The 16,665-nt window shown below is 33.3% G+C and overlaps 1 protein-coding gene and 1 pseudogene across 2 annotated transcripts in view; both read right to left on the bottom strand.

The window, feature by feature from the left end:
• The window catches only part of GRID2 (glutamate ionotropic receptor delta type subunit 2), a 1,244,993-nt gene that overhangs the window by 461,213 nt on the left and 767,115 nt on the right, over nt 1-16,665 (bottom strand). For both annotated transcript variants that reach the window (XM_006910734.1, XM_006910735.1), the window contains one exon: nt 4,153-4,272. In XM_006910734.1, coding sequence (XP_006910796.1) covers nt 4,153-4,272 — 120 coding nt within the window. The remainder of the gene's footprint in view (nt 1-4,152; nt 4,273-16,665) is intronic.
• On the bottom strand, nt 12,530-15,046 carry LOC107195588 (annotated as a pseudogene).

Genomic DNA, 16,665 nt, shown 5'->3' with positions numbered 1-16,665 from the left:
ATATTTTTATTTTCTGAATATCCAATTACATTTACAGTAAATTTATTTTATAACTCTATGTTCTTAATTATTTTATTTCCACCTGATTCTAGATAAAGGTAGCTAATTTCTTATTACTAAATAAATAAAACTAAAGGCAGAGAATTGGGCCCAAGACTAATTTTGAAATTCTCCATGAATTAATAGTAATCTTTGATAACCTAGAGACTGCCAGACTCAGAAATTTAGCCTACCACCAGATGCTCGGCATTACTTGCTCAGTCACCGTAAGTCCTATTTTGACTAATCAACGTTTTTGCCATCATAAACCTGCCATACTTATGCATATTTGAGTAAAATTCACACTTAGACACTCTACTGAAAATGCAGGAATATAAAAACAAAGACGAATCTTAAAAATCAGTCTGAGAAAAAAGCATAGATGACTGGTGAAAAAATGGACAGTTGGACAGCCAAGTTCTCAATTCCAATACTGAAGCCGAATTGATATAGTGCACTGATATAGTCAATGTGCAAAAAAAATAAAACTAGTAATTAAAAATTTTATGTCTAAGGAAAACATATTTAAAGACATAAGATGAAAAAAAGACATGTTCAAATAAACAAAAACTGAAATCTGGCCACAAGAAAACTATCAACAAGGAAAATTTTAAAAGCTATCGTTCAGGCAGAAGAAAACCAATTCTAGATACAAATTTAGGAAGTAAAAGAAGTAAGGAAAGTAGAAAATATGTGGGTAGATATAAATAAATATGTATTGTACAAAACAGTAGTGGTAATTTTTTTTGAATTAAAAGATAACATTAAAAACATGAAAATAATAACCTATAATTTAAGAGGTAGATACACTTAGTAAATGGATTTAAAATATTCTAAGCAGATTATCTTCTAGGAAAGTAAAGATACTGATTAACTTTAGACTGATAAATTAAGTATGCATGCTATAAATTCTAGAGGAACAATTAAATATATAGAAATAGAATATATAACTTGTAAATTAGTAGAAGAGAGGAGATAATAGTAAAAAATAAAAGAAGGCAAAAAAGGAGAGAAAAGGAACTTAGAATAGGCAATGCAAATAGAATGTACAAAACAGTAGAATGTATAAGATGGTAGACAAATGTGTTAATAAATGCATTTCACACAAGTATGTGAAATGTTCTAGTTCGGGAGCATAAGTAATCAAGTTGGCAACAAATAATCAATTATACACTTTTATAAGAATTATGTGTGTGAACAAAAGAATATAGAAAAGTTTAAAGTAAAAGACAGTAAAAAGAAATACCATCCATCCAAATAATAACAGAAAGGAAGTTGTTTTAGCTCCATTCATAGCAGACAAGATATTTATTAGGGAAGAAAGCATTATTAGAACCCTTTATAAAAATAATTTAAAAGTGTTCTTTACCAAGAAAACTATTCAGAAATGGAAATAAGTTCAGATCTCAAAATATTTTGGATATTTAAAACAATAAGATATTATTAGCAATTTTATGCCAATACGAATAGAAAAAAACTTTAAAGATCATAAAATAAAACTTCTTGAGTTGACAAGAATTAGAAAATATGCCTTTAATTTTTTATTTATCATAAAAAAATAATATCAGTATTTTATTTTTTAAAAATCTCCACAAAGAAAATTCTAGGCTCAGCTGCTTCAACAGGGTGATCTATAAAACATTCAAAGAAAAAATTCTTTCAATTTTATATAACTCATAGAGAATAAAAAAAGAAGAAAACATTTGCAGTGTATTTTATCAGGTCAACATAACCCTGGTATCAATATCTAACAGGAATTTAAAAATAAACAAAACAACAAAACAAGACAAAACAGAAAGAACCCAAATTGAGGTCTCTTGCTCTTAGTCCAGTTTACTAAATTTCCTACTGTGTCTTGCCTTTTTCAAAAATCACCCATAGTCTGCCATGAGACTTTCTGCATGATGTAAATATTCTATAACTTGATCTGAGTTGTAGTCACATTGGGGAATACAATCACCAACAGCCTTTGTAGACTTAAAATTTGTGCATTTTATTGTATTAAAATTAAATCTCAATAAAAACAAATAAGCAAGATACTATATTGAAGATTAAAATTGTATTCTCTTTCTCTCTATGTATTAAAAAAAACTTTTTTCCAGGAGGCAAAAGGCTTCAATGTAACAGGTAGAATTATAAAGCCTTTGGAGCATAATTGAACATAATATCTTTATGACTCTGGCAGTAAGAAATGATTTCTTGAATAAGACTAAATACCAATAATCATAAGGAAGAAAGTTCACAGTTCTACTAGATTTAAAGGTACTATGAATGACATGAAAATAAAATACACAGAGAGGACACTATTTACAATGTAATTAAATAAAAAATACTACTATTCAAAATATATAAATAACTCCTAGAATCAATGATAAAAACAAAAGACAACCCAATAGAAAATAGCCAAAAGACTCAAACAGTAAATTAACTCAAAAATAAATCTGAAGACAGCAGAACAACATAGTAAAAGACACTAGAATCTTTTTATAATCAGAGACATGAAAACTTAAACCATTAGGGTATATCACTATATAACCAATAACTTAATAAAAATTTAAGTCTGACAAAAACAAGATTTGATGAAAACATAGGGCAATAAGAACTCATTGCCCTGCTCATGGTATGTAAATTGGTAAATCTCTATGAAAACGGCTTTAAGGTTACCTAGTAAAGTTCAAGTATCTTTTCTTATATTGAGCAATTCTACTTCTGGATACAAAACGTACAGATACATGCACAAATATAAAAGTATATGGCCTAGATATATGTCCAAGAATATTCATAACAGTTTTGTTTATATCCTAAAAATGGAAACAGACCACAGAAGATTGTACAATTCATATAATAGAAGACATAACAGCAAAATAAATGAATAAATTACTACTACATGTAACAAGAATGAATAATACACACAGAATATTGAACAAAGAAGCAAAAAAAAGAATATATGTTATATTGAGACAACATAAAATATTGGCAAAACTCAATTATATTATTTAAGAGTGTGCTACAGGTGATAAAGTTATATTTAAAACTGAAAAGAGATAATTATAAAATTCAGACTAATAGTTGTACTTCTCAGAATGAAGGTCAGGGATATAAACAGGGAGAAGTCTACGGGGGTGTTCTGAATGCTTGCTATGTTTTATTTCTTGATCGTGGTAGAGGCTATTGTCTTCAAAATAATTCACTAAACTATCTTTGAGTTTTCTGAAGTTTTCTGTTTTTGCTATGCTTCACTATAAAACAATAATTAAAAAGACATTAAGATAGTTTTAACTCCTCTGTAGTAAATTTACTGAGTAGTTTGTACTGTTGATTAAAGTAACTCCTAACTTTGTTTTGTCTGTTTCTCTGCATCCTACACTGGGAAGAAACACCTACTGAAGAACTTCTTACTCTTGATGCAGCAACTTTATATAGTTAGAAATATATAGTTATGAACTCTGTATGTACATTCAATTACCTTAGGTTTTTACCTGCCAAAAATATATGAAAATGGCAAATTCAAATTATAGGAAAGCCATTTCTCCAGGGGGTTATATATTTCTCCTAGAGAAAGTTACTGTCGCCGTATTTCCTGGAACATCTTTTATTGCACTCAGCTTCTTCTTACATGCAATCTGTAGTATATAACAAGAGCTCATTTCCTGCAAAAACCATTTTCTACTTATGCATAACACACATAGAAGTTGAAACACTGTAATGTCACATTTTATGGTAGACTTTCCCTCTTAATATATTAAGTTTCTAAGCTCTTGTTCTGATTTTGTGCGTATTTCAAGTTAAAAACCAAAGCAGCTCTGCATTGTATAAATATTAAATTCACTACTTTATAAAAATTATTATTATAATGAATGAAAGATTATGCTAGTTCCCTAGGTAACCATCAGACTACCTTTCTTTCTTTAAATTATTCTAAGGCATACACAGAATATATTGATTAGTACTTCTGGTAAGTACTTAAGGTCATTTAAATACTTAATTTTCCTCTTTCCGTCTCTTTCAAATTACAATAGACACTTTAATGTATATTGTGATCACATAGTATGAAGACAATCAAACAAAACCACAGTTACTACAGGAATTATTTATCAGTATTTCAGGTCTTACTTTTCGAACACCTCGGCCAAGCTCTTCTCCATAGTTGGTTCCAAGAATTTCAAAATGGACATTGGGATTGCCTCCATTTTCTCCAAATTCCAGCTCTCCAGTCAACCCACTAACTCCACCCTAAAAGAAAGAAAAGATACTGACATAAGATTTCTGAAGTAAAATAATAATAATAATAGTAATGCATAAAAGAAAGTTCTAGGAACAGAACACTATTTCCATCTATAAAGTAATTATTTCAAACATGCAATTATTAAAAGGCTATTTTTTAATAACTACACAGCATAAATAGGAGAGCAGTGAAAAGTAACCTTGAGAATCACTTAATCCAATTTCATGCACTTTACAGATGAGAAAATTTAGACCCAAAGTGTCAAATGATTACACAAACTGACACCATGTTAGAGCTGAGATCAAATTCTAGGCTAGGACTTTTGCCACCCTCCCTTCTAACATGCATGGATCCATCAGTCAGAAAACAAGATGTTTCTGGAGAGTATAAAATCTACTCTAGAGACAAGTTTTGACAATATTCTTTCTCCAGCACGCCATTTGAATTTGATCTAAAATTATATACGGGATTCCAAAAAGCCATAGTTTCTAACTTATTAGAGGTTTATTTTTCCTCTTTCTTTAAATATCTTTTATAAATAAAAAAGGAAAGCTAAATTAGGCTTTAAATCTGCTTTTGCTCTTAAACAGCAGTGTTGGCTGTTGAGATTCATTGGGAATTTCCAAGCTTCGTCTCTCATTCAACACGACAGATGTTCATTTCCCCAACAGATGGTAATATAGGTCGTACTTCTCTCTTTTTTGTTTACCATTCTTTTCTCAGTTTAGTTTACCAGCCTTCACATTATTTAGGATTTTACAAATAAAAATCATATTTTGAGTCACTTCTATACCACGGTATTTTTAACTTTGAATTTTGGCCTGATATTCACATTTATTTGGACAGTCATCTTAGTTTGTAAATTGCTTTAAGTACCACCTCTATGATATACTTAAATATACAAACAGTCCCTGACTTATGATGGTTTGACTTAATGATTTTTCAACTTTATAATGGTGAATTCAGTTGAAACTGTACTTCGAATTTTGAATTTTGATTTTTTTCCCCCTGGGCTAGTGATACGTGGTATAATACTCTCTTGTGATGCTGAGCAGCGGCAGTGAGCACAGCTCCCAATCAGCCCCACGATCACAAGGGTAAACAACCAATATTTCACAGGGTACTGTGCTGCCAGTGGTTTTTGGATATTGCGTTCTGAGCATGTTTAAGGTAGGCTAGGCTAAGCTATGACGGATGGTATGTTAGGTGTATTAAATTCATTTTCAACTAACAATATTTTCAATTTACAATGGGTTTATCAGGACATAACCTTACCATAAGTCAAGGAGTATGTCTATCTCATTTTTCATAACCTCTAACTCAATTTTTAGTCTTTTTCAGCCAGTATTATGCTGTGTGCTATATCTCCCATTGCATTTAGCTAGTGTCATTTAGCCCATTGCGTGACACTAAGTTCAAAACAGGCATTCAATAAAACCACTGCTTACTCATTACTTTCCATATTAAATCTATTTCATTTTTATAAGTTATAATCAACAAAACTGATCCTCGACAATTATTTCCTAATAAGCCAGCTTCTCTTTTGTTATCCAGTTTTATTAATAAACGATATGTTGAATTTGATATTTCTATGCTCTTCTTACAAATGATTTAGCAGTTTTTGGGGTCAGCATTTTTTGGATTTGGGGGTCAGATTTTCTGGATTTGATCAATGGCAATGAAATCTACTAGCTGTATAAACCTGGCTAAGTCATTTAATTTCTCTATGCCCCAATGTCTACATCTGTTAAATAGCATTATTATAAAATAATAGTAACTACCCCAGAAGATTATTTTGACTCTTATATCATATATAAAGAATATAAAAGAATGTCTGACAAATTGTGAGACTTTAATTACTATCATTGTCATCATCATCATTACCTACAGGATTTTGGAGAATTTCTAGTTCTGCTAGAAATTGTAAGGCATGCTACTGATTTTTTTCAACTAATGGTTATTGAGGTAGTAAAATTTCAACACAATTTCATGAATATTTACATAGTTTTGGAAAATGTTTTTGCAAATTTTGATTCAAATTTCATTGATTAGTATTGGGGAGAGAAGAGTTAAAGAAGCTGGTTTAGGATCTATTCACTTCTTTTACTGGTGTATGAGGTTGGACAGTCAAGGAGGAGAATAAAAAAGATAGGAGATAAATGTGCCTTATGTCCTTGTCAACTGGAAGTCCAATTAAAGACACTAGTAATACTTAATACAAAGAAGAGTTCTTATTTAGAAAAGCCCTTAGCAGGATGACCCACGCTAAACAATTTTTTGTAGTCAATAAACTCAGGATCTATGGATTAATGGCTCATGGCTTCCTGGAAAATGTCCTGAAGCTTTTCACTTTCTAGAGTAAAAAATGGAGATAGTTTGCAATGGAAATGTTCCCTGTTATGTGAGGAAAACCTATAATACTTTCCTTGGAGAGAGAATGTGCATGTCCAATTTGAGAAGAAAGGACTTGGGGAGGCATGAAGACTGTCCCATATTCTCTCTCCTTTGTGCCTCTTGATTGTCCCTATCTTTGATAGGGATAAATTATCCAATTCTTGGAAGTCAGTTTGATCCTATTTGTTCACTTAGTACTAATATTTCAAATAATTCAATTATCACTTAAAAATTTAAAGATTGGGGTTAAGTACAGTAGATCTTATTATTAATATTCCCAAATGGTAAATACTGTAGGAGTTTGACCGACAAATATAGCTTATGTTACTACATAGAAGTTTAAACCACTAGTATTCAGTAACCTTTTTATAAGAGCCTATCTTGTCCTCAATCACATATCTACCTCAGTAATAACCCCTAATTATAAAAGATTCTTGAATCTCTGTTGTAGTGCTTTATTTGAGGAAAAAGAAGGAAGATATTGCATATCAATATGATTGTTTCATTGCAAAAAAAATGCTATGCTCTGGTAAATTTTAAACGTTTGAACACTAGATTGTCTGGCATTATATTCTTATTCCCAGTTAATACTAATATTGCCACTCTGAGCTAATGTCTTTCTCCCTAGCTTGTATTTAGCACTGAGCAACTTACACTTACATTACACACAGTATAAAACTATAAATCAGAGGACCTGCATTTAGTTTATTGTGGCCTCTGCTCACCTTGCTCACCTTTTTGACTTTGTAATTTATCTTCTTTATATTATATTCTTAATGAGTTGTTAGCTTTTGTAATCAGTAAAACATTCCCTCATGAAGATGTAAGGGATCTTTGAGAGATCAGTACTTCAGACAAATAAACTCTTTAACTGAAGCCCCTTGTTATCTGACCCTAGCTTAACCTATCTGATTTTTGATTGCCAAAGAATATTCCCATGCATTTGAGCTTTTTTTCTTTTTTTCTTTTTTTTACATTTATCCTTAGATCAACCTTAAAAACAGAACCTTGGTAAAAATGTGTGCTGGCCAGTTGTAAAGAAGTTGTCTTTGTGCATGCACAGTTGTGTTTTTTATTTCTTGTTGATATAGCTGATTCCAAACAAAATAAGCTAATGAGATATTAACAGTATGAATAACATACAAATAACTTCTAAATGTCCTTTAAATTGACAGCAAATATTGCTGCCAGAACAAACCTTTTTTAAAATACCCAGTGAAACTGGTTTGCCAGTGTAGACATGCTTGGTAACCAAGGGCACTCTGTTAAATAAACATGAGCCCAGTAAGGCACTGAATACACTGAGAAATGCCAGTTTCAGTGGCATGTCCAAATGCTCTGATGTTTCATAAGATCAGAGAGAAAAATCTTTGCCAGAAGGAAAATACTACAAATCTATCCAGAAAAGAAATATAATGGGTAGATAAATACTAAGATACAAGAAATAAAAAAAAACAACCAAAAATTAAAAACAAAAAAAAACTTAATTTCTGTGTTTAGGAAAATTTCAGTTGCCATATAACATTTATAAGTGAATATATGTGCATATATAGATATATACCTGTGCATTTATATATATACGTATATTTTCAAATATTCATTCATAAAAGATACTAGAAACAAATTGAAAAATAAATATGAGGTTACTGGCATATTGATCATGCGATCTACGTCTTAGAGAAAAAGAAACTGAAGCTGAGACAACTAGTTACTTGAGAAACCAGAGCTAAAACCTTCACCTTGTGCCTCATACATTTTCCTCTAGACAATTGTAAACTGTCCAACATAATGTATGTTTATCATTATGGATTGCTCAAAAAATGTATGTTGAAATGTATGTTATATTAAATTAAACTTATACCATTTTCCCACTTTATGATTTAAATGCCCTGAAGTTGGAGTGTACACTGATTAGTCCATAAGAGGATTATTACAAGAGCATAGACTACTTTTTAAAAGCTCTTCTAGCAACAAGTTTATTTGCACATATTTTGTGAAAAGACTATTTTATATCCCAAGTCAATACTTTTTCTGGTAAGTCAGATTATGTTTTCCTAAATTCTCTCTCTCCTTCAGGTTTATAAATTCTAAATGATATCTAGTACTTTATACAAAAAGCAAAGTAATATGCTTCCATTCTGCAAGTACATAAATTTAAAAACAACACCCTTGATGTTCTAGAGTTATTTATGCCCAAGTCAGACACCTAGAATCACCATTTTTTCTTTCCTACATATTCATGTTAAATCAACGTCTTATTTCAATCACCTAAGTATCTCTCAAAAATATCTATTTCCATTCATCTCCACAACCCACATCATTGCCTAAACTTCCTTTAAATTGGAGCATCAGCCTCTTAATTGATATTTTCTCATCCAGTATGTCCTGGTCTAATGGCAGCTGCAAAATGGATCATCTACTTGTAAGTCACTGAGTAATATGATTTTTGTCCCCTCATTTAATATACCTAAGTGACTTAACCTTACCCCTCAAATGAAGTTAGAAACTTTTAACATGGTTTACAGAACCCTTCATGATCTTTCCCTTGCCTACCTCTTTTAGCTAATGAGGAACTATGGCTCTATTCTGTCTCTATTTCAGATGCTTAACTGTCCCATGCTGTCCTTCTTGCAAGCCTGCTAACATTCTATTCCTCTGCACAAAATGTTCTTCTTTGCCCATGGAATACTCCTCTCTTTCTTTTCCCGGCAATTGCCTCTTCACCTTAAATGTTCCCACTTATCTCTCACTCTTATGCCTAAGTAGGTCTTCAGTAACATATTTCCAGAGCAGTTGGAATTTCCCCTTTTGTAGAACTAATCACACTTATAATTATTTTTGATATTTCTATTTTTTTCCTTATTCTGTGATCTCACAGTACAGAATATGCTAGTGTTAAATAAATATTTGTTGAATTAATATATTACCATGTAAGAATTTCAATATTTTTTTTTTCATTTCAAAGAATACTCTTTTAGATGTCAACATGTATCAAGATATCTCTTTTAGATTTATTATGTCAATGTGAGAAAATGTATTAGTACTAAAAGATTTGAAATACTGCCACAAATGTTGGTTTCTCACATTTGGCATTGAAAATGATAATTACAAAGGATTTAGCAGACATTAGCTGATTAAGCCAATGAAGAAACACTTGATTTAAGGAGCTAGCAAATACTGATTGGCTTTTTTGTAGAATACATAGAAAATATCACTGCTTTTATAGGTAATCACATATTTTTAGTGTATTTTTTAAGTTTAAAAAAATATTAAACAAAAGATGTAAATGTATTCTAAAACTCAGCTCAGATTTTGTCATACCCATGCTCAAAAATTCTTTAAAATCTTTCTTTTACTTTGAAAATAAATTCCTTTCCTCAATCTCTTTCCAGTCCAAACTATTCTCTTCATGTGTTCTGTGCACTCCAGTAAATTGATCAATTTTTGTCATTGTCCACATGATTTATGACAATACAAATGTCAGCTAGAGTGCTCCCACCACCTAAAATATCCCCTTCTCCATATATTTACATATCTTGAATCTGTTAATTTTCAAGTTTCCATTGAGATGCTATCAGTTCATGCAAACCTATTTTCTCTGTTTTGGGTCAGGTTCCCCAGGAAACAGCTCTGAAATGTAGATTTGCTTGTGTGTAGGGGGGTTACTTGAAGTACTCCTGAGAAAAGTACCTGCGGGGGAGTGAGAGAAGAGCGACTGGACACAGGGAGAGGTGAAACTGATATACAAATCCATTGGCAGCTCAGGTGATCCCCTGGGCTAGTCTGCAGTTGCAATAACTCTTCAGACTTAACCCAGAGGGAGGCCAGGGACTCAGACCTTTCTAGTTCTGCAATGACCGGTCATTGGTGCATGCTCTTCCAGAAAAGAAGTGGAACAACTTCCCTTCTGCCAGGGCAGCTACTAGACAGAGGCCCAGCTGTGTGCCCTTCGGAAAAGGAGCACTCCCACCATGAAGCAGGGATCTGAGTGTGTACCACGACACACTGAGCTACGTCCTTTCCTAAAATTCGACGAGATTCTATTTTTATCATATTTGAGGCATTCTGTTATCTCTCACTTTAGAGTATAGCTTTTTGTGTACTTCGCCAATATTCATTACTAGGCTCTAAATTCCTTTCTGGGTAATTATACAAATGTTTGACTAATACATTCCACAGTCTAAGCATTTGACAAATATCTGCTGAAAGAGTATTGAATACATAAATGAATGAAGTGTACTCTTGGAAACCATTTAAATATTAACAGCAAGAAAAATAGAAAATGATTGCCGTTCAATCGCAGAACAAGTCTGTAAATAAAAATAGGCTGCCCATGTCGCCTGGGTATAATACTTTTTTACAATCTGTAAGAAAGTCAGTAGATCTGCATGGATTAAACTGATTTCTAAATGTTCCAGGAAAATGGTTTTCAAATTGTGGTGGCAACAATGGAGACCTTCCCCTACTCTCTTCCAGAGCAGTTCAGCTGTTTTTTGTTTTACTTATTTAGTTAAAAAAGCTTAAATCCTTGTTACAGGGTATGTAAGTAACATCACTGAATTTAAGTTTTACAATATGAAAACTCCTTACCAAAATACATATTACAATTAGATGTAGCTTCTCATAATAAACCGAAAAAAAAAAATGCATATGTGTGCAAATAAAGTTTCGGACACAAGAGGTTTTAAAAATGTAGTCTGTGTCTTTGAAACAGTCTTCTTGCAGCCTCCTCAATGTACACTCCAACTTCAGAGCATTTGAAAAAGCCATATTAAGACTAAGGTATGTTTTACATAATATTAAACTGGTATTTATACCCCTGATTTCTTGTGTGTGTGTTTTTTTTAGCAAATGATTTTGACAATTCTGCCATGAACAATAAAAAGGGTAAACAGTATGGTGCACAGAACACAGAATTGGAAGCCAGAAAACTTGATATTTAAAACTAATTTGCTGTGTGACCAACCCTTAAAAAGTCATTTAATTTTTCTGAGGCTCAGTTTTCTCTGCCTTAAAATCGGAGGAAATAAGTAAGATTAAATTTATTTTTCCTCACTACTCTAAAATTATATGGGTTGCTAATAATTTTTAAAAGTACAAAATAGAGTAAAACCAAAATAGGATATATCCTTTACACAATTAAAAAAAAGATCTCTTTTCAAATGATACCTTTAATATACTTAATAGTAAAACACCTGTGGCATTTTTATTAAGTCAAGATGCTGTTTATCACGAAATTATACAAGTTCGGAAGAAGAAGCTAAAGCACTCAGCCAAGAAAAGTTTTTATTTTATTACTTGTAAATTTTCTTTATCATCTACTTAGGAAAAAAGTTTTACATACTAGGATAAAGTGGCAGAAGTTAACCTAGAACCTGATCATTTCCTCTTACTTATTTCTGATTTTATAGTAGCCATGTGAACAAGCTTCTAGAAGGGATTACATTTGAGTGTTGTAACAGCACTAAAGGCTCTAGCGATGTTTTACCTCACATTACAAAACCCCAAGCATATGTACGATTGCTATTAGAATGACTGATGCCCTGTTATCTATACATACATACAGATTAAAAGTCTTGGTGCCAAAAAAATAAATAAATAAAATAGAGGCAATTTAAGAAAATTATCTCTATTGCATATTTGTAAATTGATACAGTATTTTTACGTAAAATGTGAAAAAAAGTTAAACACTTTACTAAGAAAATTGAACCTAGGTTAGACATTTTTATGGATCGAAATAATAATCTAAAAATTTTCTTCCATTGATGGCAATAAAAGTGGTTAATTGACCTATATGTCAAACATATATGAAAACAAGTGCAATATGCAAGTGCAAATTAGCAGAAACACACGGCATTGTTCACGAGAGCTTCAGAGTAAGTGAACAGTTTTTCCAGTGACTGTCAAAAAGTCATCATCAACCGAAGCACACAGTGCTTCTTCAAACATATCTTTGGTAATTGCTATGTCAGATTCTCCCTAAATATCTTCAAAAGTTGTAAGTATTTTAGAGCTGGTGTTTTACTCTTAGATGAAATAAGTTTTTTTAAAGCTTCATCTAATCTTCTTTCCATTTAGGAGAGACAGCACTCATTCCTGTAGTAAGAATAGATATGTCCACGATGCCAGCTCAGGAGTCAGTAGCAGGCTGCTGTAGAGCCTCTCGGTGGAAGTGATCTGCCTTTCCAACATCAATAGCTTTAATGTTGTTTAAAAATCATATTTTAGCATGGGCTTCTGTTAAGTCAATTAACAATTCCAGCTGTCAAGTGAGTGCCAAAACCATCTCTCAGCTACCTCAGATCTTCCTCATGTTTACATAAACTTCTGTGAGAGCCTGGCTGGTTTCCTGGCTCAGCCTTCAGCACTGCCATGTACGTGAACTCCTCTACTCACTCTTTGCCTTGGTAGTAGAATCACGAGGTGGTGAACCAGACGCCTGTCATAGTCTTCATCCTGAGGGTCTAGCATGAGGAAGGTCAAATCAAACTTTTATAATAACATGTGAGATAGCTGGGTATTTTCAATGGTAGGTTTTTTTTTTTGGATTCCACTGAGTTTCAATAGGATTTACTGCTGCCAAGACATAGGTGCATCCATTGAGCTAACAATCTCAGCCTTTGCGATAGAGTTAGCTGTTTCATGACTTCATGTAGTACTGACCTTATAATTTCATCCTCTCAAACTTAAAATACAGTGGATACCACTATCACCCAGGACAAGGGCACTGGTCTGCAGGACCAGGTGCCTCATCTGGCGATCTTTCTCTGCATAATCTCCATGTACTCTTGGGTCGACTGCACTGGAGTCCTTCCCAGATGTGTACTAGTCCCAGGGAACCAGATTGTACATACACTGGAGATGCTGGGACTTGCTGGTCCCAGGATCACCACACAGCAGGATACTGATCTCAGTTTGCTCTTTCCTGTGTAACTAAAATCCTTCCTTGTTTCTTGGAAAAGTTGAAGCAAGATTTCCTTTTTTAAATTTTTGCGTTCTTACAAGTTTGGAGCCCAGGCTGAAGCAAGTCTCTCATAAATGTCTGGTTTTCTGGAAAGTTTCTTAAGCAATTCCACACACTTCTCTGAATAAAAAAAAAAGTTTCTGTTCTGCTTCTTTATCTGCTTCTTCATGCAAATGTTTTGCATCCATTTTCCAATAATGACATCAATGTGAATTCTGTAGACAGACTTCTCATTACTCACCCTTGGATTGACTCAATAAAAACAGCTCGATAGATGCTTGCAAAGTTCACTCTGTTCCAAGCTGAACCTTGTCAACAAGATTATTGTGAGCAAAAAGGATGACAGTGTGAGGCATCTACCTCACAGGCACATTTTTAAGAGACTCAAAGTTTGATCATCTTCTTATCAGAGAACATGGAGTAGTCGTGGTTCAGCATCATGCTGTGGGTGGTGTGGCAGCATTCACACATGCAGGGCTCAACGATTTGGCCATGGTTCATTTCCACCATGGCTGTGTGAGTGCACACCTGGCATTGAAAGAAGGCTCCATGCATCTCTGAAATCATCCTGATCACTATGGCACCATGGGGTAAAAATAGCAATACTTTAATGTGTGTAATGAGCTGGTCAATGTCTTCTGGATTCAGGTTTCTCATACTCTTAGTCTTCAACACATTGAATGGTCCTACTTGAATCTGATGTTCTAAGACTGAAGTCAGGTTTACTGTCACAAAAGATTTCATTGACAGCCATGTCATGAGTTGGGATAACTTCCTGTGGGTAGCAAATGAGCTGTGTGTAGAGACTTTTGTCAAATGATTTTATGTGTTCGGTTTACATTTTAAAATCACTTCCCCAATAATATTAATCTTCTCAAGTAGTTGCATGTACAGAGGTTCGATGATATCCATGGCAACACATTCTTCTTCTTTAGTCAATAAAATGTTAAAAGAATCTCTGAAATTTGTTTTTGCATGTTGTCATATTTACATTTGTTCCATAATTCACAAGTTTTTAGCCTCACTGGCCACTGTATCTTCTGTTGATAGCCCAAACTGCAAATCTACCTACAGACCCTTCTGTACAGACCCCAGGTCAGGCCTCTGCCTTGTAGGTGTGCCCCTAACACCACTGCTTGGGGTCCCCTCTATCAAGAGCTGGAGAGCCATATGTCAGTGGTGAACTGACATCAAAATCAAGAGGAATAGTTGAAGAACGCCACCCGTGGAGAGCTGTAAAATAATATGTCCTGTGTGGCAGGGCTCTGCAGGTCGGCTCCAGGCCAGCTCAGTATTGGCTGCAGCTCTCCTGTAGAAGTAAAATCCTCATTTCTATGTCTCTGAGGTCGAGATAACCTGGCACCTTCACTTAGAGGGAGGGAAGCTAGCCACCTCCAGAGTACACAGGGCTCTAGAGTGCACATGGAAAGTCATGCTCTCAGTTGTCCCCAAAAAGATTTTTGAAGTTTTAAAAATACATAAAGTATTAACATTAAGTGATATTTTTATTTGAGGATAGCATCAATGTCTGCTTGAAAAACACAAGGGCGTAAACTACAAAGAGAGGAGTAAGAATCAGGAGTCAAATATCCAAAGTTGATCAGTTCAGTCACAAAATATATCAAACATCAATAATTTCCTTATGTACCTACAATAACTCGCTTAAAAATATAACATGACAAAACAATTCATGATAGAGATACATTAAAGTCCTATAAAAGTTTGGGAATATATACAAAAAAAATGTATGAAGAACACTATAAACTTTTATCGAGGACTATAAAAAGTAGACTGTCCATGGATTGAAAGGCTCAATATTTTAAAAATTATTAATTTTCTTGAAAATAATCTCAGGGCTCTAAAAAGTAGACTATAAATATATACCGTATCCATGGGTGGAAAGACTCAATATTTTTAAAATTATCAATCTTCTCAAAAATAATCTATAAAATTGAAACTAAAAATCCATATAGATAATACATGGGAGAAATAAATATTTGAGAATTAACCTCTAACTTTTGAAAAAAGAAATGTGGAGGCACCTATTTTGCCATTTATAAAATAAATTATAAAGCTTTAACACAAGAGTGCTCTGGAAACTACAACCTCCCATTTTACTGGACATGTATAGTACTTATGTTAACTGCTTTGTAACTCCTTTGTTTTATCCCCCTAATTAAAATATAAATAATTAAATGATAGACATTCATTCTTTTACTTTGTTGTCTCCTTGCGGCAGCGCACAGGCTTTGTAAAGTACATATATCATGCTCTTAACACAGGCATTCAGTGGTTACTTGAACATAATAAAGAATTTTATTGCTAGAACATTCCCATTGTAATAAAGAGTCTGACCTCGTTTGTGATGTTTGGCTGCTGCTTTCTCTTGGCTGCTGATTTCTCTTTAAGCTTTGCCCTCTCTTTCTTTCCCCTTTGGCTCCACATGTGGACAGGCTAATTCAGAAAGCCCATCCTGCACTTCCTTTCTGACATCCATAGGAAATTTAAGTCTTACAAATTTCCAGACCAAGTAAATGGGAACTTTTTCCAGCTCCACCCTCTAACCACTATAAAGGCCCAACCCCCTGCCTCCAGTACTTGGCTCAAGCCAGCCTGGAGGGAGTCCATGTATCGGTCATACTTTTCTTTTAAATTCTCTTGGTGCATGGGATATTATTAGCCTTCACGTTTGAATGGGATGACCAAAACACCACTATGAAGAAAAACAGTGTGATTGGAAAAAAAAAAAAAAAAACCCTCAAATTTTTTAAGGTCATTTTGAAATGTGAGACCAAAAAAAAAAAAAAAATCGAACATCTGCCATCACGTATATGATTCAAACTTAGTCTTTAGATACACAGAATGAATATATTCCTTTAAAGAATGTCACTGGGCTGAAAGCTTATAGGGACAAATATACACACATTTCTCTAAAATAAAATTTCATAATTTCTGTATTATATCATTGTTTTTATTATAATTTTCCTAACAACAACGTTTTACATATTGATTGCTCTAAGAGAAATACCTACAATTACGGTGT

Source organism: Pteropus alecto, unplaced genomic scaffold (assembly GCF_000325575.1).
Source record: "Pteropus alecto unplaced genomic scaffold, ASM32557v1 scaffold63, whole genome shotgun sequence".
Lineage (NCBI taxonomy): Eukaryota > Metazoa > Chordata > Mammalia > Chiroptera > Pteropodidae > Pteropus > Pteropus alecto.
The sequence above is the reverse complement of the archived record's forward strand: the minus strand, read 5'-3'. Positions and strand labels throughout refer to the sequence as shown.